The sequence below is a fragment of the Acomys russatus genome, chromosome 17 (genome assembly GCF_903995435.1).
Source record: "Acomys russatus chromosome 17, mAcoRus1.1, whole genome shotgun sequence".
Taxonomy (NCBI): domain Eukaryota; kingdom Metazoa; phylum Chordata; class Mammalia; order Rodentia; family Muridae; genus Acomys; species Acomys russatus.
In genome coordinates, this window is record NC_067153.1 from 42,626,009 (window position 1) to 42,647,633 (window position 21,625).

The 21,625-nt window shown below is 55.1% G+C and overlaps 1 protein-coding gene across 1 annotated transcript; it reads right to left on the bottom strand.

Moving 5' to 3' along the window:
* Window positions 1-5,096: 5,096 nt before the first annotated feature.
* Nptxr (neuronal pentraxin receptor) lies at window positions 5,097-21,193 on the bottom strand. Its single transcript, XM_051159358.1, has 6 exons — window positions 21,151-21,193; window positions 19,770-20,749; window positions 10,249-10,468; window positions 8,432-8,679; window positions 6,025-6,204; window positions 5,097-5,722 (listed from the first exon to the last, which is right to left on the bottom strand). The coding sequence occupies exons 1-6, from the start codon at window positions 21,191-21,193 to the stop codon at window positions 5,498-5,500; spliced, it is 1,896 nt and encodes a 631-aa protein (XP_051015315.1). The 3' UTR covers window positions 5,097-5,497.
* Between the last annotated feature and the right edge of the window lie 432 nt (window positions 21,194-21,625).

A 21,625-nucleotide genomic window follows, 5' to 3' on the forward strand; every position in this document is an offset into this window, starting at 1 on the left:
AGATTTGCTGCCATGCTTGGTTCAGGCTGAGGAGGAACACAGGCCTTTGTAAGTGCTAGGCAGGCAGTCTACGGAAGTCATCTTCTAGCCTGACAAACCTGCTATCCCAGGGGGGTTTGTAACAAAAGGAACAAAGACCCACGGGGATGGTCAAGGTGATGGTGGTCTCCAACAGGTGATGCTGTTGAGAGGTGATTGGCTCAGAGGGCTCTGACTCCGCCACTTACTGCATGTATGAGTGGTACAAGCTAGTAGGAGGTGGGGCCTGTTTGGAGGAATGAGTCATCGGGACATTTTTTTGAATGATGTATCGGTCCTGCCCCCCCCCCCCCCACCGACTTGCCCCTTCCTGGCCACCAAGGGGGAACAGCTTGTTTCCCTCACACCCTTCTACTGTGATGACTGCTCCTTCTCCTCATTCCCAGCAGCCTGGCGTTTGCTTGCTCCTTAAGTCCAGGTTGTTACGCAGCACTCACGGAAGTTTCGCTGACTGTCTCATTTAGGGTTTTCTTACGGTGAGGAGACACCACCCAGAAATGAATGAAACCTCAGCAACTATAAGGCCAAACAAGGTCTGTTCAAGGGAGGAGACACTTCGGTCACCTGCAAGCCCACAGGAATGATGGAGCAGATGAGGAGCAGTTGGGGATTCAAGAGATCCCTTCTGGAAAAGGTCAAATGGCAGGATTCAGATCTTACTGCCTTTGAAAGAAGCAGACATATTCATTTGGAGTGGCAGGAGGGAGCTGAGGATGAGGCTGGCACAGTTCATGGTCAGGCCTGGGGACGGTACTGAGGTACTGAGGGAACACTGACCCATTCCAATCCTTCAATGAGCTGGGAGGGAAGGTCACAGCCCTGCATGCCAGAAGGTTCTAGACTGAGGACAGAGAAGATATGATGTTGCTGCTTGGGAGAGCAAGACTTTGAACAGAGGCAGAAGGGGATGGCTGTTCCTTTGTCCTTTTTGGCTGTGGATTTGTGCGTGTTAATGCTTACGGCACTCCAGGCTTGCCTGTTGTGTTCGCCTGTGCAAGGTGTGGAGCAGGCAGAAGGGGATTTCCCTGGTGGGACACTGCCAGCTCAGTGGGACAAAGGGAGAGAGGGTGTTTGCAAGGAAAGTGGTGCAAGGTGGGATAAACAGGGCATGCTGCCCAGCAGCTCAGTTTTCCAGGTGTATCTGCCTGCAGATTTCTGGGATTGTATTTTAAAACAAAGCTGAGAGTGCACAGATGCTCAGAGGCCCCAGCAGATCTCACTGTGGCTTTCCTGTGTGATGTGTGCCTCCTCCAGGGCTAAATCCACCCTCGGGGATTTGAGAAGTTCTGTCCTGCCGGTATGCACGACCCCCAATCCTGCCCCTCCGCCTGGACTTTCCAAAGGTCACCAGCAGGGAATAGTGACAGTGCTGGTAAGTGCCCTTTGAGATGGTGTGGACTCTAGTGCTTGTCTGGGTCCGGTCTAGAGGTCAGAGGGCATGGAGGAGCCTAGACAGAATTTGGGGAAAGAAGAAGGGAAGAGGAGGGAGGGAAGCGAAGAGACCATCTTTCTCTTCCTGTACTACCTCCCAAGCTCCACCCTTCCAAGCCCCACCCTCCCCAAGCTCTCTGAGGGTCTGGGCATGTGACTCAGGAAGATTGGGTCCTAAGCAACACCAGGGACCCGGATCCTGGAACTGGGGCACAGGTGGGGAAGGGGTGTTGGGAATGAGGCCAAAGCCGAGTTAGAACTGGGACACTTTCCACGTGGGACTTGCTTCTACGCAGCTTTCCTCAGAAATCCTTGGAAGTTTTATATCTGAGCTCAGCTTGGTGGAACTGATCAGTCCAGGTTGAGAGGGGGCATATATGGATGGGTGAGGCTTTGGGGCAGATGTTGCTCTGTGTGTGCAGAGGCTCCCCCCCCCCTCCATTAAAGAAGAGTCTTCTCCGAGTAAACCACATGTTTATTTTGAACATTCAAGTTTACAAAAAAAAAAAAAAAAAGGTAACAAAAGCCATGACACATATCACACACACACACTCACACATATACAAAGCATCTCATGTCACTTATATACAAAAGAGAGCAAAGTGAGGAGGGAGGGCAGTGGAGGCCGCTCGCTTCACAGTGTCCCATGACTTCACAACATGCTTGCTGCCAGCTGCTCAGCCCAGGAAGCTGCCCCGTTCTCCACCCAACAGGGGCAAGGGATAGGGTAGGAGGTGGGATCTGGGGTGGGCAGGCAGTAGAACTAACGGGTGAGGGGAGTGGTCCATTATCTCAGAGCAGACCCTTCTCCAGTTTCCTCAGGCCAAAGGTGCTGGGGCTTGTAGGTGGGACCCAATTTTGGGGTGAAAGGAAGTGGCCACTGTGTCCTGGAGAAGCCTCAAGGGTCATTGGAGCTCCCTGGCCAGGCCTCAGCTTCCTCATCTAAAAGGGGTGAGTTCCCTCCCACAGATCCTCATGCCTCAGCCTGTGGTCCCCATTCATGAGGGACTGTGGCGGGATGATCCCTTGGGATGTGGGTGAGGTCACCACGTGCCTCAAAGGTGGGGAATCTGGCAGAAAACAGCTTAGAGCACCTGACATAGGCCTTGCCCAGAACAGGGGGCCCAAGGAAGAGCCACTTCCGCCCTGCCTACCTCACTAGATTCTGAAGATGCTCTTTTCTTCCTCTGAGGCTGAGGCTTGGGCATAGGTGAGAGACCCCTGACTGGCCCTGAGCCCCACACTCACCGCTGTTCCTTCTGCACTGTGAAGGGGGTGGCACAGTCCTTTGGGCATGTAACCTGCCTCCACATAGAAATCGCACTGTTGCCAGCTGGCTGATTGGTACTTTGCCTTTCTGAGCCCTATCCTTCTCTCCTGCATCACGGGGCCAAGAACAGTCAGCCCCGCCTTATAACTGCTGTGAGGATAAACCAGCCGGTGCGGATACAGCGGCCCCTGCAGTTGCAGTGTCTGTGCAGTTGCAGTGTCTGTGACTGTCTAACAAGCCTCGGTCCATCTCCATCAGACCCAAGGGCAGCTCAGGGTTACAGCTGTCTTTGGGAGCATCGGGTGGCGAGTTTGGAAAGAGAGCCAGCCCCTTCCCCAGTGATCCATACTCAGAACCCTACCCCAGTGTCTCCCATTTTTTTCTCTCTCCTAGGCTGGGGAATTGGAATTTAACCGGGGGGGGGGGGGGGGGGTGCTTTCTGGCAGTGGATTTGCACGTGTTAATGCTTCTGGAGCCCCAGGCTTGCCTGCTGTGTTTGCCAATGCAGGTGTGGAGCAGGCAGAAGGGGGTATCCCTGCATGGTGGGACACTCCCAGCTCAGTGGGACAAAGTGACCTGACAGGGATGCAGCTGAGGTGTCATTTCTCATCACCACCGTGACAAAGCAGAAAGGATTGGGATGGTGTGTCTGGTGGGCTCAAATGGCCGAGCAGTTTCTGCTACATCCTTCCTAAGGCCTCCTCTAAAGCTGCCTCTCCTGGAGCAACAGCAAGAGCCTGGTGAGGCACAGAGTCCCCCAAGGTCTAAGTTCTGAATCCAGCTGTCACCCAGCAACAACCCTGGCATCCTCACGACAGACACTTGACCCAGCACTGGGGCTGATGTCATTGGCTGTTACTGGGCAACCGGGGATCTCAGCAGGTCTGGGTGAAACCTCAGCAACTGTCTTCAGGGGATGTGGATGGAGGTGCCGAGCCGTGTAGTTGCTCTCAAAATGGAAACACGGATCGGCAGGCCAGGGGCAAGCCTTGGACATGCTTCCCTGGCACAGGGCTGCAGCCTCCCACTCCTGTGTCACGTCTCGGGCTGAGTGGCCTCGGAGAGCAGAGACAAGGACAAAAGTAGGGGGTGGGGCAAAAGCCACCAGTCCCCACTGATTCAGCCAGCCTGTTATGGCTCCAGTACTTGGGACAGGACCAGCAAGGCCCTGCATCCTTGGCTGTCTTTCCCTCACCTCCCAATATGTTTGGGTGTCCCATAAAGATTGTTCCAGTGCCCTGTGGGAAAGCATTCTCTCAAATGTCTCCCCACACAGGTATAAGCTGGGCTCAAAGACACTCAAGGACAGATAGCATGGTACCCAGGGCAGAACACTGACGAGGGCCATACTGTGCTGTTTGATCCTGGACAAGTTAACTGCCCTCTCTCTGCTCTTTCTCATCTTCCACAAGCAGGAACTTACAACGGGCAGCCTCTCTCAGCTCTGATATTCTTTTGAGCTCTTGGGGTGGGGGTGGAGGTGGGGACAGGCGGGGACCAGGAAGCTGCCAGTTGAGACCCTCTCAGAAAGGCAAGGGCGAAGGATCCAATGGGAACTAATGCTTATATGTGTCTGCTCTGCCTTGACCCTTGCCCTTGACCCTGACTCTCTGAGCCAGCTGTGAGCCTAACCCCTCCCTAGCCCGAGCCCATCTGCTATGCAGTTCCAGAACCTTCTGTGCTAAGCCACTGGACCTTCAGGTTGCCTGCTCTGTCTGCCAGCTATCATGGCTCATCTCATGTTCCAAATGCAGCTTTCTCAGAAGTAACCAACACTATGGCCTCGGCTCACAAAGAAGGAAAGCCAGGCCCAGAGAGGGTAGGTCCTTACAAAAGGCTACATAGTAAGTCATAGGAACCAAGAGGTCCTCTCTCTCACTAAATCCTCTCCTCTCCCACTCAGCATCTTCCATCCTTTCCAGGGCCATGCAGAAAAAGTCAACATGGTGGCTAAGCCACTGGGCTTTGCCGGGGGAACTGTCTCCTTGGTCACAGTGCCTCTGCTTTGGATGCTCTCAGGCTAGGCTAGAGTGACCCAGGTCCTGTCTTGGGCATGGAGGGGGCAGACAACCATGCTGATGGGCAAAGTTGCCAGTGGGCACAGGGGGGCGTTCACAGCCCTTTGGCTTCCGGGGTCTTGGTTCCTAGCTGTTAGGGTAGGAGCTGGGAAGGGAACCTCTGGAAACTGAGGTGGGGCTTGAACGGACACTGAACCAACATTCAAACCACAACACACAAAGAAACTGGTGAGAGGAGGGAGGGGGAGGGAGGGCAGTGGGCCTGACGACCCTGCAGCCCCAGTGGGCAACTGCAGAAGCTGGAGGAGGAGATTCTGATCTCACACAGCTCTAGCATCCCTTCTACAGCCTGACGCCGGCCTATGGGGAAGCACAGGGGATGAGAGGGTCAAAGGCCACCTCTACCCACAATTCCTCAGGGCATGTTGTTATAATTAGTGGGCTCTGATGTGACTAGTGGGACAGTGTGTAAGGTGAGAGACCAAGCCAATCCACTGCCCTGAGGTGGGGTTGCCTCAACTCCCCTAGGTTGGACCAATTGATTGAGATACTGGTCCTTATCCAGGTGGCAGAGGGGGCGGGATTCTGGAGGTGAGGGTGCCTGGGAGAGGAAGTGGGAGGTACGGCCAGGAGTGGGGAAGGAGGGGAAGGCCAACACATGGACAGGCTGAGGAGGGGAGTGCCCCTTCAAAGTCCCAGAAGTGATAGGCAAGGGAGGGGCCCTGAACAAGGTGGCCCCTCATGCCTTAGCCCTCCCCTTGCAGACATCAAAGGTGGCCTTCTTTGCACCTCCAAAGGCCTCCACCAACTTATCTTCCCAGGGGAGGACATTGCCCATCAGTGGCCCAGTGCAGTTGGCCATGCCCAGCACCTGGGCAGGTGTCAGAATGTGGTCCCACAGGTTGAACTGTGCAATGTCACCGACGAAGGCCTGGGTGGCATCAAATCGTCCACCAAGGGTATCCTGAGGCCAAGAGAGCAAAAGAGAAAGAAGAGACATGGAACGAGGAACAAGGACAAAGGTAGTCGAGCCAGGCCCTGTACCTGTCAAAGCCTGGTTCCCAAAGTTCTAGCCCCATCCAAGGCTGCTACCTCCCAATGCTCCAGCCTCACTCTCAAGACTTTAGCAAGGTCTCATCCCAGGTTCCAGCTCCACCCACTTCTTTTGTTCTCAGTGGCTCATCTGCAAATTGGTGGGTCAGACAAGATGCTCACTGCCCCAGAGTGGATGGGGTAATGACTTGGGGACGCATTCTACTTCCTTACCTGTTCTTGGCCCAGGATAAGGATGCCGTGTGGCTTGATGGGGTGCCAGGCTGCCAGGTTCTCACCAGAACCCCGCAGTTCTCCGTCCTGGTATGCAGACCACAGCCCATCCCTTGTAGTCCAGGCAATGCAGATATGATGCCAATTGTTGTCCTTTAGGCTCAGAGGCAGCTGGGCTACCTGGACACGGGACCAAAACCGGAGGTTAGAGACCCAAGGCTAGAGAAGGTGGGATGGCCAGGCAGACCGCCTCATAGCTTTCCTTTATGGATGGAATCCAAGGTCTGACCTGCATTCCAACTCTTGTCTTTCCTGCTCGGATTCTCCCTCCTTCCCACATGACCCCCACCAAACAGCTTTCCTCGGGTCACAGGGACTGTCCTTTTTTGTTGTCAGGGCTTCAAGGTCACACATGGTAGGGAAAGTGTCCACAAACCCATTTCCCTTGTACACCTAAAACAGTGCCCAGCACATAGTGGGGCTGCATGGATGGACTGACCCTTGCAGAATGAGTCTTGGACTCAGGATGGAAGGGTTCCACAGCCTGGCCCTGGCTCTACCATCAGCCTCCTATCTGACCTTGAGGAGCCTGCTCTTTCCTCCCAGAGCCAGAGTAGGAGGTTGACTACACAGTGGCTGCCTCTTTCTGTTCTCAAGGGGCAGACATGGCTAATCAATCATGAGCTTAAACTCAAGCTGGAACTCTGCTCATGGTGCTCTGGAAGCCACTATGGGTGGCTGGGCCCTGGTCTGTGAGGTGAAGCTACTTGTCTGTGGCTTTAAAGGGCTCCTTTATCTCACAAATGCCCTGAGATGATGACTTCATAAGGCATTCTCTGATGCCTGCTGGGTACCAGGCCCCACTCCAGACCCAGAGGGTGGATCTGGGCATGGCCTTGAACAAGTTGTGCCCACATGGGAGAGCAAGGCTTTAGAGACAACATCGCCTGTTTGGTTGCCTGTTCATCTCCACTGTCAGCTTGACTGGATTTTCAGTCACACAGGAGACATGCCTCTGGGCGTTACTGCTCATGAGAGAGTCTCTAGAGAGACCTAGTTGAGGGAAGGCCTACCCCAAATGTGGCCAATGGGCTGGGGTTCCAGACAGAGTGAAAAGGCGCCAGCTGAGAGTCCACACTCATGTCACTCTGCTTCTGGAATGTGGATGTAACGTGACCAGCCTGTTCACACGCCAGCCCTGCCAGCTACTTACAGCTGCTTTTGCCGCCCTGCCTTCCCAAGATGGACTGTACCCTCAAATCTGTGAGCCAGAACAAACCCTTCCTTAAACTGCTTTTGTCGGGTGTTTTGCCACAACCACAAGACAGTCGCGTGTGTGTGCGTGCACTTGCGTGTGCGTGAGCGCGCTGAAAAAAGTCCCCTGGAAGGACATGGCAGGACTGACAGAAGAGCAAAGAACAGAGGCAGGAACAGGGCTGATCGCGGTTCCCTGTCCATGGTGCTGAATTCTCCATCGGGAGCGCCTAGTGCTGCCCTCTGCCAGGCAGCCGCGGCAGACCGCGACGAGGGGAGCAGGACAGCCCTCCCCACCCCGCGCCTGATCGCCTCTGTAATCTTAGAAGCCTCAAGGCAGCACACTGACCCCCTGGGCCACGGGCTCCTGGACACCCAATTAGGCTCCCAGCTGTATAGCTTGTGGGCTGGTCCCATAGGAATGGGGTCTTTGGTATGTATATTTCCAATGGGTCTCAAAAAGCCAACACACCCTCTAAGCGGAAACATCGAGGCAGGTAGGAGACCTCATTCAGTTCTCAGTTAGTCATGGGGACAGGGTGGCCTGGACAGACAGGGGATGACCCGGGGGCAGAATAGTGGGAGTAAAAGAAAAAAAGTAGTTCTGGAGTCCATAACAGATAAGGAAACTGAAGCACAGGCTGGTAAATGAGATGACCCAGGTGGCACATAAAATAGCCAGGACGCACACACTATCCTCAAAATATCCATAGTGGGAAAGGCAGAGGGCGAGCTTTGGGGATCACCAGCAGCCCTTCCTGATAGTGCCTTTCCTTCTCTCTCTCTCTCTCTCCCTCTCTCTCTCTCTCTCTCTCTCTCTCTCTCTCTCTCTCTCTCTCTCTCTCTCTCTCTCTCTCTCTCTCTCTCTCTCTCTCCAGGAGAATGCACAGGGTGCCTGTAGGCTGGCCTATACCCTGACGACCTGAGTCACCTCTGTTACCCCTCCTTTAGCCAGTCCTGCATCTGGGGTGTCTACATTCCCAGAACCGAACGTGGCACACAGTAGGTGCTTAGTGTGTGCTGAGTATGGTGAACAGGAGAGTGAAAGTGTCACTCCACATTCAGCTCCTAGATAGTACAAGGGCACTGTGCTTTGGGAGCCCAACCGTCCTCGTCCCCTGGAGCCCCGCCCAGTGCCATAGACTCCGCCCACCTTGTCGTTAATCAGCAGCTCCATTGGCTCAGGGCTGGCCTCCAGCAGCACGATCTCATTGGCCTGCCCGGGAACCGAGTAGGAGAAAGGGGTGCCCTGGCCCGAGCCACCGGATCTGGAGCGCAGCCACATGCAGACGGTGAAGGCGTAGAGTTCCGGCAGCGCCTTGCGCACGCGAGCATACATGTAGTTGTTGCGGATGGGGATGCTGACCTTGAAGGCATCTGGAGGACTGTAGGCTGAGGACCCTGGAAGGGACAGGACGGGGTCAGTGGACACTGCGAGATGAGGGTTGATGGCTCCAAGCCACTAGCAGGGCGCGGGTGGGAGGGACGGACGGCGGGGGAGCGAGGGGGCGGGGATGTGTGTGCCAAAGGCTTTCAACTAGTCTACTTTTGCCTCTGGGCTGAAAAGTGTGACTAAATTAAGCCTGGGGGCTCTCAAATTCATATGTCCTGAGTTCAAATCTTGCCTGTGAGCTCCAACGAGACAAATGCAACCTCCTTGGCCTTCCATTTCTTCAGTAAAATGGGCTAATGAAACATTCTCCATTCCACACCGTGAGGGCTGGCAGGCCCATAGGCTCATCAGCTATATATAATCATGACTATTTACAGCTGTTCACCTACTTAAGAAACATTGTGTGTGGCAGGCTGACTGGAAGCGCCTTCCACGTGTCACCTCCTCTCACGATTACGAGGTAGGCAGTGGTATAATCCTCGTTTTTCAGGTATGCCTTGGCACACAGAGGTTATTAACTCAAGGTCACACAAAAGTAAGCGGCAGGGCTGGGATTTGAACGGTCAAAGACTCAACTCAGTTTAGAGACAGGGATGGAGCTCCAGGATGGAAAATGATGTGGGGGAGGGGCCTCCCAACCATGGCTTCCCTCCTCTATCCTGCAGTCAGTTAAGAAAGGAGGCACATCCCCTGGTCCTCAGGGGTGTTGGTGTGGAGGGACAAGATGGATCGAGTGGGGATGGAGGCTGCTGCCACAGTTCAAGTACTCAACTGGGTGCCTCCCAGGAGTGCCCCAGGCCCACTGCTCCCTTATAACTAAACCCAGCATGGCCCCTTGGTTCCCATGGGTACTTGCTGCTTCTGCTCTACAGAGCTGGCTCGAGACTCCTCCTCCAGGAAGTCACCTAGGCTTCTTTCTCCTGAATTTCTGTCTCACACCTGAGCCACTCTCAGCTTCTTCCCCCATGTCCCCACCTTGGTCTCACAAGGGCCCATGAAAGCTCGTAAGTTCCTTATCCAGCCCCTCCATCTCTCAGGTGAAGACAGCAAGGTCTGGGGAAAGGCAATGGCCTTTCAGGGTTGCAGAGCAAGCCTGTGACAGGCTTGGAGCCCAGGGGTCCTGACACCTCCACACTGTCCATTATGATCCTCTGACCCCAGGCCTGAGGGTTAAATGGCAGACGGCTGACAGATTGCTCAAAGTGCTAATTGTGTCTGGCTAAATGCACGGCATGTGGGCTGAAGGATCTGATTACAGGCCTAGACTCTCTACTTATCAGCTGTGTGACCTTTGGCAAGTCACTTGACCTCTCTCAAACTCACTGTCTTTACCTGTGAAAAATCCCTGCAGTTAGTGAAGATTAAATCAGCCAGCATGTCATTACGCAGCCAGCTCCTGGGCCTAGCAGAGCCAGAAATGACAACTGTCAGCAGTAACTTTCAGAGTGACAGTGACTCCCCCCCCCCCACCACCAGCAGGCTGTCCCCGTTCATGTTCCACAGCCTCTGGAAGTTGCAGCCAGAGGACCAGGGGTCTGGCACCTCAGCCATCTATCTACATACACCCCGGGACCTACCGTGCTCCAGCTCCGCTACGCGACCCTGCAAGGCACCCAGCTCCTTCTCCACTTCCTGTCGCTGCTGGTGGCTGCCATGACTGAGGGCAGCACGCTCCTTCTCCAGCGCCATCACCTTCGCCAGCAGCTGGCCTTCTAGCTCGTCCATCTTGGAGTGCAGGGCAGTGGGCACGGCAGGGGCTGGCGCTGAGGAGAGGTTCCCACGGGCTGGGAGTTCCTGCTGCTCCAGAGGAAAAGGAAGGAGTGTGATGACATCACGTGGGGGGGGTGCCACCGCCCTGCCGACCACCACAGGTGAGCCTGGCTTCTGGAGCACAACCTCATAGTAGAAAAGGACTACATGGAGAGCTTCTAGAGACTTCTATGGCTGGGCCCCATGACACAAATCCCCTCTGTATGATGCTCGGAAAACCTCTAGACTGTTCTGTACTCGTTTCCTCACAAGACAATTGCACTACCATTCTGGGGAGGATCATGTGGCAAACACCAATAAACAGAGCCTGCTGGCTGCTAATGTCTTTCACATTCAGGGTGTCCTGAGGCAGGCTGACACCTCTTTCTGGCCCAGGATGAGGACATTCCTGGGTCCTCTTTGTCCTGTCTTAAATTGGGTGGGATTGAGTCAGGCGGGCAAGGCCACAGGTTCAGACGGGAAAGGATGGCCTCTGGTGAGCACATCACAGAAGCCTCAGTGGAGCTTTGAGGAACCAAATTTGATGTCACAACCCCTTCTTGCTTCCTTCATCCTCCATGGTCCCCCAATTTCTGCAAGGCTCAAAGTTTCCACACTACTCAGGGGTCCAGGCAGTGAGTGAAACCTGGGTCTCTGGCTTAGGCACCAACATAGAAGCTCAGCACTGTCTGTCTTCAGTGCTTGGGGCAGCACCTGGCACATAGTAGTACCATGAAATATAGTGGATGCTCGTGGCACACAGGGTATTAATTCATGTCTGGGTGACGAACAAATCGGGGAGATTCTCTGAGCAGAGCTGAGAGGCAGTTTTGAACTTGTCCAAGACCTCCAGTCCTTTGAGGCAACCTCACACCCCAAGCAGAAGCCACGCAGCAGAGCTGGGAAAAGATGGGACATGGAGGGTGCAGGGCCCCCCAGGGGGCTTCCAGACAGATTTTGAGAGGAGCACGTGGCTGGTGAGGAGAATGGAGAGCTGTCTGAAGCCTCTGGTGCTTCCTGTGACTGCAGGCTCTCCCTGACTTCCACGGAGCTTCCCTGCCATGACAGATCCAGAGGGTGGCTGTGGTTTGTGTCCCACTGGTGTCTTTCAACACAACCTAACCCTTGAAACTCATGCCCAGCCAGCCTATGGGGCTCTCTCCCTGTGCGTCACAGCCCTGACTTACAGGCAGAAGGGTGATACCAGGAAGTCACCCTCTACCCTGCCCGTGAGCGACAGTAGCAAAGCTGAGTGTGAGCCCTGCACCTCCTCAGCCTGAGGCCACATCGTTAGTCACCACATCAGCTCCTGTGCCCCAGATCACACGGATGCAAGGGACACACTTGTCCCCTTATCACAGGAAAACTTAAGAGCCATGCCCAGTGTCACCAAACAATGACCAGCAAGGCCAGGGCTGGGTCACTAAGGCTGAAATGGTCCCTCACTTGTCCCCAGGGGCAGGGCCAGTGCCTTGAAGAAATGTGCCCAAGAAATGCTGAGAGACACTGGCTGTCTATCTCTCTAGCTTAGTGACCAAGAACTGTTTACACTACAGGGCCTGGCTGCTGCCTTCAAGGGTGGTGGGTGTACTAGCTGTCCTTTGTCAAACCTTCTTGGTGGCACCAGGAGGCCAGGGAGGAGGGGGCCGGGGGGGGGGGCCAGGCAGCATCCTCCCCCTATCCCAGCATGTGAATCAGAGAAACATGACGCCCCCACCTCGCTTCCATCTGCCATGGCGCAGGCTGTGTGGCGTGGGTTCAGGGCCTCGTGCCAAGTGGGCCCCAGCCTGAGACGGTAGGGGGACAGTGGAGATGATGTCACACTATCCCCCACTCAGTGCCTGATAGGGCAGGAAGGAGCGGGGGGGGGGGGGGGGAGCTGGATTTCAAGTGGGCTGTTGAGAGTCCGTGACAGTTTACCATATCTGGGCCCAGAGCCAAAGCCCAGGGTTCTAGGCCCATCTCAACTGAACATGAGCTAATGTGGATGGGGGGAGGGGCTCCTTAGCACTCAACAGGGGATGGCAAGAACAGCAGCATTGCAGACTTGGGGCAAACGTCTCAGCTGCTCTTACCTCCTGAGGACTAAGTCAGAGATCAGGGTGTTGAGGCTCAGAGAGGGTGGAGTGCCTGCCTAAGGTCACACAGCAGTCCCGTGTCCATTCCTCCTGCCAACTCTCACAGTCTTGAGTATCAGTCTGTGGTTCTGCCAAGTAGGTATGTAGTATTACCCTAGCTGTTAGGAGGCTTAAAGGGATGGTCTCAGTAGCCATGAGAAAGGCAGGCTACGTCACATTGTCACATTCTGTGTGACACAGAGGGCCCCAAAGGAGGGTCCTACTAGCGTGACAATGGCTGAGGTACGGAAAGAAGTGGGAATGTCAACTGCCTTGGCCTCATACAAGAGGCTGTCTCTTTTGTGACAGGAAAAGAGGAAGGGCCTGACTTCCCAGGTCAACACATTGTCAGTTGTTCCCCTCCCCTTCCATCCCCCCACCTGCTCAGCCCAAATTCTGGGCACAGTAGTGCAGGCCTCTCCTCCCAACTATGCACATATCCCACAAGTCCTGCTGCCTCATACCCTGGTTCCACCCAGCCTGAGCGGCTTGTTATAAAAAGATGCCATGCCTCAGTTTCCCTGAGGCACAAGAGCAATATTAACTCAGAGCCGACAGGGGCCCTGGGAGCTATGTGGAGTGCTAACTACTGTCACTGCCACCAACACTGCTTCACTATGCCTTAAGAGGTCTGGAGACACAGCTTGGTTGGCAGAGGGCTCCAGCACTGCACAAACTGTGTGTGATGGTGCACACTCTGTAACCCCCCCCTCAGGAGGTGAAATCAGGCAGGTCAGAAGTTTAAGGCTATCCTTGGCTATATAAAGAGTTCAAGGCCAGCCTGGGTTACATAATATCCCATTTCAAAAATAAATACTGTGTTGCAGCTCTGAACCCAGTTGTCAGGCTGCACTGAGATAAAAGCTAGGCACAGGGTGGTCAGCAATCAGCACCATCAGACGTCAGGTGACAGAGACAGGTAGTGAGGCAGGTAGAAGGCAGGGAGGGGTAAGATGGCCGATTTGGAACAAGGTGCCTGTGCCCTCAACACCCCCAAATCCATCTCACCCTGAGGCCTCAGCACATGCTGTTCCTCCTGCCAGGAATAGTCTTCCTGCCCCACCCCATCCTTGGCCGAGAGAATGCCTGCTCTCCCAGATGGTGGCTTTCCTGGCGCCGGAGCCAACATGCTCCAAGAAAAGAATGAAGTACCAAGCTCTGTCCTGGCTTCTGAGCCCTCATTTACCCGTTCATCCGGTGGTGTGCACCCCGGCAATACGCTGCCTGCCTGACATCAACCTAGCTGAACGGTCTGCCCAGCTATTGGGCGTCTCCCTTACGTTATCTGAGGCCTTGAGCAAGCTATGTGGCCCCCACGAGTGTCCTCTGTGAAAGTTAGGGCATATTTGAATACTTCCTGGATTTGGGGTGCAAGTGATGAAATGTAAAGCAGACCCTAAGTGTGGCATGCCACAAGCGGCCCTTGAGCAGTTTCTACTATTACTATTATCTTTACTGGGGCGGGGTGTGTGTGTGAAGGGGGTGTTGTTGGAGCTAGATTGCTTGGTCAAAAAGCTAGCTGGAAAAAGAAAAAGCCAGCTGAGCCACTTGTGCACAGGTGATGCTGAGCCTTATCTGCTGTCCACAGCAAAGATAAGAACCCCCAACCCCTACCCCCGGTCCCCATCCTGGTTCATTTTACTCAGAAACCCTGGCGACAGTCTTGGCTCAGCCCCACTGTGTTGTGTGGCCTTGGACAAGCCCCTCGGTCTCCATCCTGGTTCATTTTACTCAGAAACCCTGGCGACAGTCTTGGCTCAGCCCCACTGTGTTGTGTGGCCTTGGACAAGCCCCTCGGTCTCTCTGATCCTATGGAGGACACATAAGCTCAACTGTTGTCCTCAGAGTTCAATGGGAATAAGAGATTCAAACCATCCTCGGGACACCCTGTTAAGCTTCCTTTGTGAGCAGCCTAAGCTTTGACCTTATCCCACCATGGGCAAACAGCTCCAGAACCTGACAGCATGAATTAGCAGAACCATACACAATTAACCATGCGGGTCCCGAGTCCCTTACACCCACCAGCTCAGGAAAGCTTGCAGATGACCAGGCCTGGTGGGCGAGGCTCGCTCTTGGGTGGGTGTGGAGACTCTTACAGCCACTTTGGGAAAATGTGTCACAGTACCTACCGAGGCTAAATATATGTCCCTGCTGGCACTCAGGCATCCCACTGCTGGAGACGGGGCCAGCAGAAAGGAGGGCCGTTGCCACCCGAGGAGATCATGCAGTGTCCACGGTAGTTTCACACTAGGATCAGACATAACCTGAAGGTCCGGTCCTCAGACAAGCGGGTGATGGTGCCTCAGCATGGGGACAAGTGGCCACTGCCACAGACGCCTGACCTGTGGCACAGGCACAAAGCCACTCGAGGTTTAAATACGAGCAAAACCCATCAATGGTGACCATGGCCAAAATGGGGAAACCCATTCTGGGGGTCCAGAAGAAGATTACTCTGGGAGTGTTTCCCAAGGGTGCCCACATATCTCGGTCAGATCCTGTCCACTCTTCTTGGAAGACTTGGAAGAAAGGAGGCTTTTTTTTTTTTTTTTTTTTTTAAATCTCAAGACTGGGTTTCTCTGTGTAGCCTTGGCTGTTCTGGACTTGTAGACCAGGCTGGCCCCAGACTCACAGCGATCAACCTGCCTCTGGCTCCCTGAATGCTGGGATTAAAGACGTGCACCACCATGCCCTGCTCCGACAGGAGGCTTTTTAAAAGGGCACGGGATGTCCCTTCCCATTAGTTGAGGATCAGACACAGAGGGCTTCTCAGGCCATAGCATGATAGTTGCAGGCCCAGGGTTTACAAAGCCAGGCTTCTTGCTAGGATAATGGCCTACCACTGACAAGCTCGCCTTAGGGGCCTTTCACAGCCCAGCTCACCCATTTTACAGATATGTATGTAAACTGAGGCCTGGAAAGAGAGTGTCCCAAGCCATAAGTGAGCCCCATGTGGCTGCCCCCCTCCCACGGGGTGGTGCATTTAGAGCTGGCCAGGTGTCTAGGAAGCATCTGGTCTCTTGTAGATTTGTTCATTTTTTTGAGATGGAGTCTCATGGAGCCTTGAACATAGCCTGATGCATAGCTGAGGATGACTTTGAAAGTCTCATCCTTCCGCTTCTACCTCTTAAGAGTTAGGATAACGGGTGTGGACCACAATGCCCCCATTTACTCTGTGCTAGGGATCTGACTTGGGGCTTTGTGTCTGCTTGGCGAGCACTTTCTCAATGGAACTCCACCCATGCCCTCCCTGTCATTATAAAGGGGCAAGGGGCAGAGGTCTGCCTGTGCTGCATTCCTCAGATTCACTCCTCAGAGCCTTCAGGTCTCCTCTCCCCAAGACAGAAACCTCACACGGCCTATTTTACATGGCAGACTGAGGAGCTAAGAAGAGCCAGCTGCTCCGGCAGCCCCACAGCAGCCTCCACACCAGCAGGGCCAGCCGCCGAGGCCTAGCCAGTCCCATGCCCACTCTTAGCACCCAAAGATGAAGGTGGGCACTGCCCTCACTTGTGTTCTGCCTTGTAGGTGGGGCATGTCTGACCCATGCAGAATGTAAAATGTCAGCGTGAAGAGCCTGACAGACAGGGCCCTGGAGCGAGATGCTGCTGGGTCAAATCCAGCCTCTGATGCTGGGCGACCTGCAGATATTGTTTTAACCTCTCTGAAGTCTGGTTTGTTTGCAAGGGAGGAGTAGTTTCTCCTCCGCAGAATGGAGGTGGGATTAAATGAGCTGTTGTGAAGTTCCCAATGCACGGTAAGTGCTTACAAATACGGGGCGATTGCTATCAGAACATCAATAAGTGTGGCTTCCCTGGACCCAGCATCCCCTGGGATTCCCGTGAGGATGCGCCTCACCATGGCTCTGCTCCAGAACGGGTGACGGAGGGCAGGGCTTATGTCAAGGAGATTCCGTCTAAACCAATCCTGAGTCTTCACTCTACTCACACATTAGCACAGAAATGGAAGCCCCTGGGACACGCTGGCGTGTCTGGATGCCACGGAAGTTGACCAGCTCCCTCAGAAAGTGGTTCTTGGTCATAGTCAGAAGTCAACACCCTCTGACCTGGGAATGGCTCTCCCGGGACTTCAGCTAAGGGCTCTGTGCAACAGATGGAAGAGGAAACAAACAGCTTTGCCACAGAGTGCAGAAGAGAAGACTCAGAGGCACCCTGCGCCCATCCCCAGCCACAGGGGCTAGTGACTGATGGATAATGGCGGGGGTTGCGGTGGGGGATATGGTGATTCTGCCTTGGCCTGTTACAATGCCTGCTGGTGGACTGGTATCAGGGGGCTGCAAAAGGGGAGCAAATAGTGGGGTTAATTGAGAAATTTCTCCTTAAACATGTTGACTTTTTCCAGTGAACAATGAAAATAAATACGTTTTTAAAAAAAATGTTTTTGTAGAGGGCTAGAGAGATGGCTCAGAGGTTAAGAGCACTGCCTGCTCTTCCAGAGGTCCTGAGTTCAATTCCCAGCAACCACATGGTGGCTCACAACCATCTAAGATGTTATCTGAGGCTCTCTTCTGTAGATAAAGCACTCACATACAATTTAAAAAAATGTTTTTGTAGCCGGGCGTGGCAGCGCATGCCTTTAATCCCAACATTCGGGAGGCACAGGCAGGCAGATCTCTGTGAGTTCGAGGCCAGCATGGTCTATAAAGCAAGTCCAGGACAGCCAGGACTACCAAATGAAACCCAGTCTTGAAACAAACAAACAAAAAAGTTGTTTTTGCTTTTTCGGAAGTCTTCAATCACGGCTCCCACCTGCGGTGCGTATCTCCATCTATTGAAGTCAGGTCTAGCTGGAAGGAGCAGGGGTGACCCAGAGGTACATAGGTGTGTGTGTGTGTGTGTGTGTATGTGTGTGTGTGTGTGTGTGTGTGTGTGTGTGTGTGTGTAGGGGGATGGTCATAGCATGGTCAGGGAAGGCCTCTGGGAAGGCAGAGTCTTAGATCAGGTACTAACATGTGTGGAAAGACCAGTTGGACTGTCCTAAGCAAAGGCAGGAGAGACCTGAGAGATGGGGTTGGGGATCCCGATCAGATTCAAGCAGGTGGCTGAGTTCAGGCTGAAGCGTGTGCCCCCACAAAGAAACCCCAAGTTAGGCTTTAGGAACACTCGGGTGTGCCTGGAGGAGAGGGACCAGACACAAGGCAGCTGGAAGTAAGCACACTCAGACACAGACAGGATCCATGGGGCACGTGGAGTGAGCATTGGAAGGCCCTGGGTGTGGCTCAGCCCACCCAGGGGACTGTCGGGACCAAGAAGGACCTCGAATCGGACAGAGCTGCAAGAGAGTACAAGGGGGGAACGCATGTAGAAGCCAAGTAGACATATGTGGCAGGGAGAAAGGGGTCAGATGTCTGAAAGGAGCCAGCAAGGTAAAGACCGGAAACCCCTTCACTTTATCACCTCTGGGGACATTGGCAAGAGTGAATTCAGGGGACTGCGTCAGTGACAGCAGACCCTGTAAACCCAGGCCTTTTACCTACAGTGAGTGAGTAGAGAGGGGAGAAATCAGTCAGTGGCTTAGAGGTGTGTGAGTCCCCAGTGGCAGTGTGACCCCGGGTGATTGACCCTGACTGCTACCAGGCTCAGGAATCAGACCCGGTAGCTCCATGTCTGCCACACTCAGCAAACACAAGAAGGTGAATATGGGAAAGCCGGGGCTCCCCCACACCTGGGAAGCTGACCCGCTGCCAAATCCCAGCCGCCAGGATCCCTCAGCTTTGGCAGGCCCACTTCAGGGAAGCCCACTCTGCCAAGAGCCAGGTGCCAGGGAGCAGGGCCAGAGGTCAACCCTGCCGAGTCGGTTACAGACATGGGAGGAGCCACCTGTGCCGTCAGTGGTGCCAAGGCTAGGGCAGTGAGAGAAAGTTGAGGGGAAAAAAATCTCTCTCTCTCTTTTTTTTTTTTTTTGGTTTTTTGAGACACGGTTTCTCTGTGTATCCCTGGCTGCCCTGGACTCACTTTGTAGACCAGGCTGGCCTTGAGCTCATAGCAATCCGCCTGCCTCTGGGATTAAAAGGTGTGCACCACCACCGCCAGGCAAAAAATAAACAAACAAAAAAACAAAAACTCAATCTTCTTAAAGGGAGAATTTGCTCCCATGTATGTGTTTCTTTGTATCTTTGCAATTGGATGGTCTGGTGAGACATAGAGTGTCATGGTGCCCATTGCACAGGTGAGGAGACTGAGGCCGCCTTTCCCTGCAGACTTTGAGCATTTATCTGGTCATTTTACCCGCTCTTGGCTTAGGAACCTTGCCCCTGGGCAGGGAGGAGGGGTGCTGGGAGAGTGGAAGCCCTGGGGGTGGTGAGGCCGACTGTGGTCTGATACCCTGAAGGTGGCGACGTCAGTAGCTGACTTCCTGGAGGTCGGCTAGGATGAGCCCTATACGCTTTCCACAGGTATCCCCCTCCTGTACCTCCAGATTGAACCCGGAGCCATATTCATGTCCTTTCCCCATGCTTTCACCTCACCTTTGCTTGCCCAGCTGCACGCAGCCTGAGGGAGAGCAGGGGGCCATAGTGTCTGCCCTCTCTCTCTCCCCTCTCCTTCACGGATCTATCCTGTAGTCTGGAAATCAGTCTGTACTTGGGAATGGCCAAGGCTTCCTGGCTGTTTGTCCTGCCCAATCTGTTTGTTTCACCTACACTTCTCCAGACTGGGAATTTGTAGCAGGGAGAAAGGGCTTTTGGCATCACACACAACCCAAAGTAGGGTCCCTACTGCCCGGGCTCCTTGTATCTGACCTGGAAAGGAAGAAAGAGGAAGCTAAGTGGATCTCTATTGGGAGTGATCCGATGACTCCCCAAGAGCCCAGAGCTTCAGGGATATGAAGCTGGGCGTGGCTGAATAGTGGGAGGTGGTGCCGGGCGCGCAGGTTGGTGTTAATGGGGCGCTCTTGGGCTTGAGAGGAGTACAATTCTTCTAACGGTAGCGAGTATGGGGCGGGTGTTGCTTTGGGTTCTGGCAGAAGACCATCTAAGGAGAGCCTCCCCACACCTGCCTTTCAATCAATTTCCACTACAAGTGGCCGCCGTTCTCCCACTAGCCTGCCTCGTCACCGTGCCAGGCTCCCACCGCGATCCGGACCAAGATGCTCCCATGGTGCCTGCCAGGAGCGTGCTTTGGGTGATCGGACCAGAGCCGCAGGGAGCCAGCACCAGCACTCTGCAGGCAGGGCATCGCCCCCCAACCTGTGTCCCCCGACGGCGCATAGCTCACCTCGATGCGCTCGATACGGTCTCGCAGCGCGCGCACCGCGTCCTCCAGCTCTAAGAGCAGCGCGGGTGAGTCCCATGCGCCGTCGGCCATGGTGTCGCGGCGCGGCCCGGCGTCCTGGAGGCCGCGCGGCAGGCCACTCTCGCAGCGGCCCAGCTTGCCGGTGAGCTCGCGGATGGTGTCCCGGTCTGCGCGGATGCGCGCCTCCTGCTGCAGCGCCGTCTGGCGCAGCTGCTCCGCCGTGCTCTGCAGCAGCAGCAGCTCCGCGCGCTCGCCAGCCGCGTCCCCCTGCTCGGCCCCCGACGGGCAGGCGGCGGCCAGTGGCGTGCAGAGGAAACGGCTGAGCAGCGGCCCGGGCGGCGGCGGGAAGACGCTGGCCGCCGGCTCCCCGGGCAACACCGAGGGCCCAGCCGAGCCACCTGCACTGTGCAAGGCGCTCAGGCTGCGATGCGGGCCCGGGCCACCACCGGCGGCCGAGGCGTTGTCGGTGCCGCCGGGCAGCGCGCGCGCGGGGCTGGCCGCCAGGGGCACGCTGGCGATGATGCAGATGACGGCACCGAGGAACGCCAGCATGCCCGCGGCCAGCAGCACGGCCAGGAACTTCAGCGTGAGGAGCGGAGGGGGCACGCGAGGCCCCCGGTAGGCGCGGCGGCGGGGTCTGGGCGCGGGGCCCGAGTGCGCGGGAGCCGGAGCGGGAGCCGGAGCTGTCGCCGCGGCCGCTGCTGCCGCCGCTCTGAACCCTCGCGGCGGGAGGAGGAGAAGGCGGGCGCGGCGGCCCCGCCCCACTCGCTCCCCCGGGGACGGTCGAAGCCCAGCCCCGCACCCGTTCCTTGCCGGGAGCCAGGGTGCGTGCGCCACGCCCAGGGCTTCACCTCGCGTATAGGGCGGTGACTGGACGACTACAGGGTACTTGGGTTCTAAGGCGACCCTGCGTTCTGGACTCTGGTCCTCTCCAGGTCCCCGGGATGCAGACAGCTGTGCCCCTGCGGGGCCCTGGCCTCAGCATGCTGCAGACTCGGCGCAGTTAACACTCAGCGAGAACATGTTCAAGATACAAATGAGAAAACTGAGAGCTCTGGGCTCAGCCTGATTCTGGCTGGATTGTAGTTAATCCTCGGTGGGATTTCGCTTTTGATACAAAGAGGAAACAGACCCACGGAGGCCAAGTAGCAGTCCAAGGTCACACAGCTAGTACACACTTGGAAGGAGCACTTGAGGTGAACCACATCTGCCCGGACAGGAGTACGAGGGTGGAAGTTGGAAAGGAAAGAGACTACAGTTGGGGTTGAGGAGGCAATTTGACCTAATCTGTTTCTGCTGTGGTCACCTGAGCGTCACCTGCCGCCTCCTCACCACCCCCCCCACCCCCCGGCGTGGCAGGTACTATCGTAAGCACCTTCATCTGAGACTTCGGGCCCTGCAAGCATCAAGGCTCCCAGAGGAGGAGAAACCCCTAGCTTTCTTGCAGCCTCCATCAGAGTGGCAGGTGGGAAGCAAGCTGGTGGGCGCTGAGACCAGGCAGGAGTGGGCTGTGCGTGTAGGTTTTAGTTTATCACGTCTAAAATGTCTATATATATTCTGTTGAAAATTAGGTTCGCAATAAAATTTTTTTAAAAAGCAACTTAAAATCTCTCCCCTCGCCCCCTTTCCGGTCCAGCCTGGGGCCGGAGGAGAAGGGGGCATGTGTTCCAACTCTCTCCACTCCACACTCATGCGGAGTGTGTTCTCTCTGCTCATCCACCTCCTAGAATCAGGGATTGTTGTCCAGATCTGTGTGGTAAGCATCGCAGTGGGCTCTGTTCATAATAAACCACCAGAGCCAGTTATGTGTGGATGGGAGTCAGTAACCCGAAAACCCA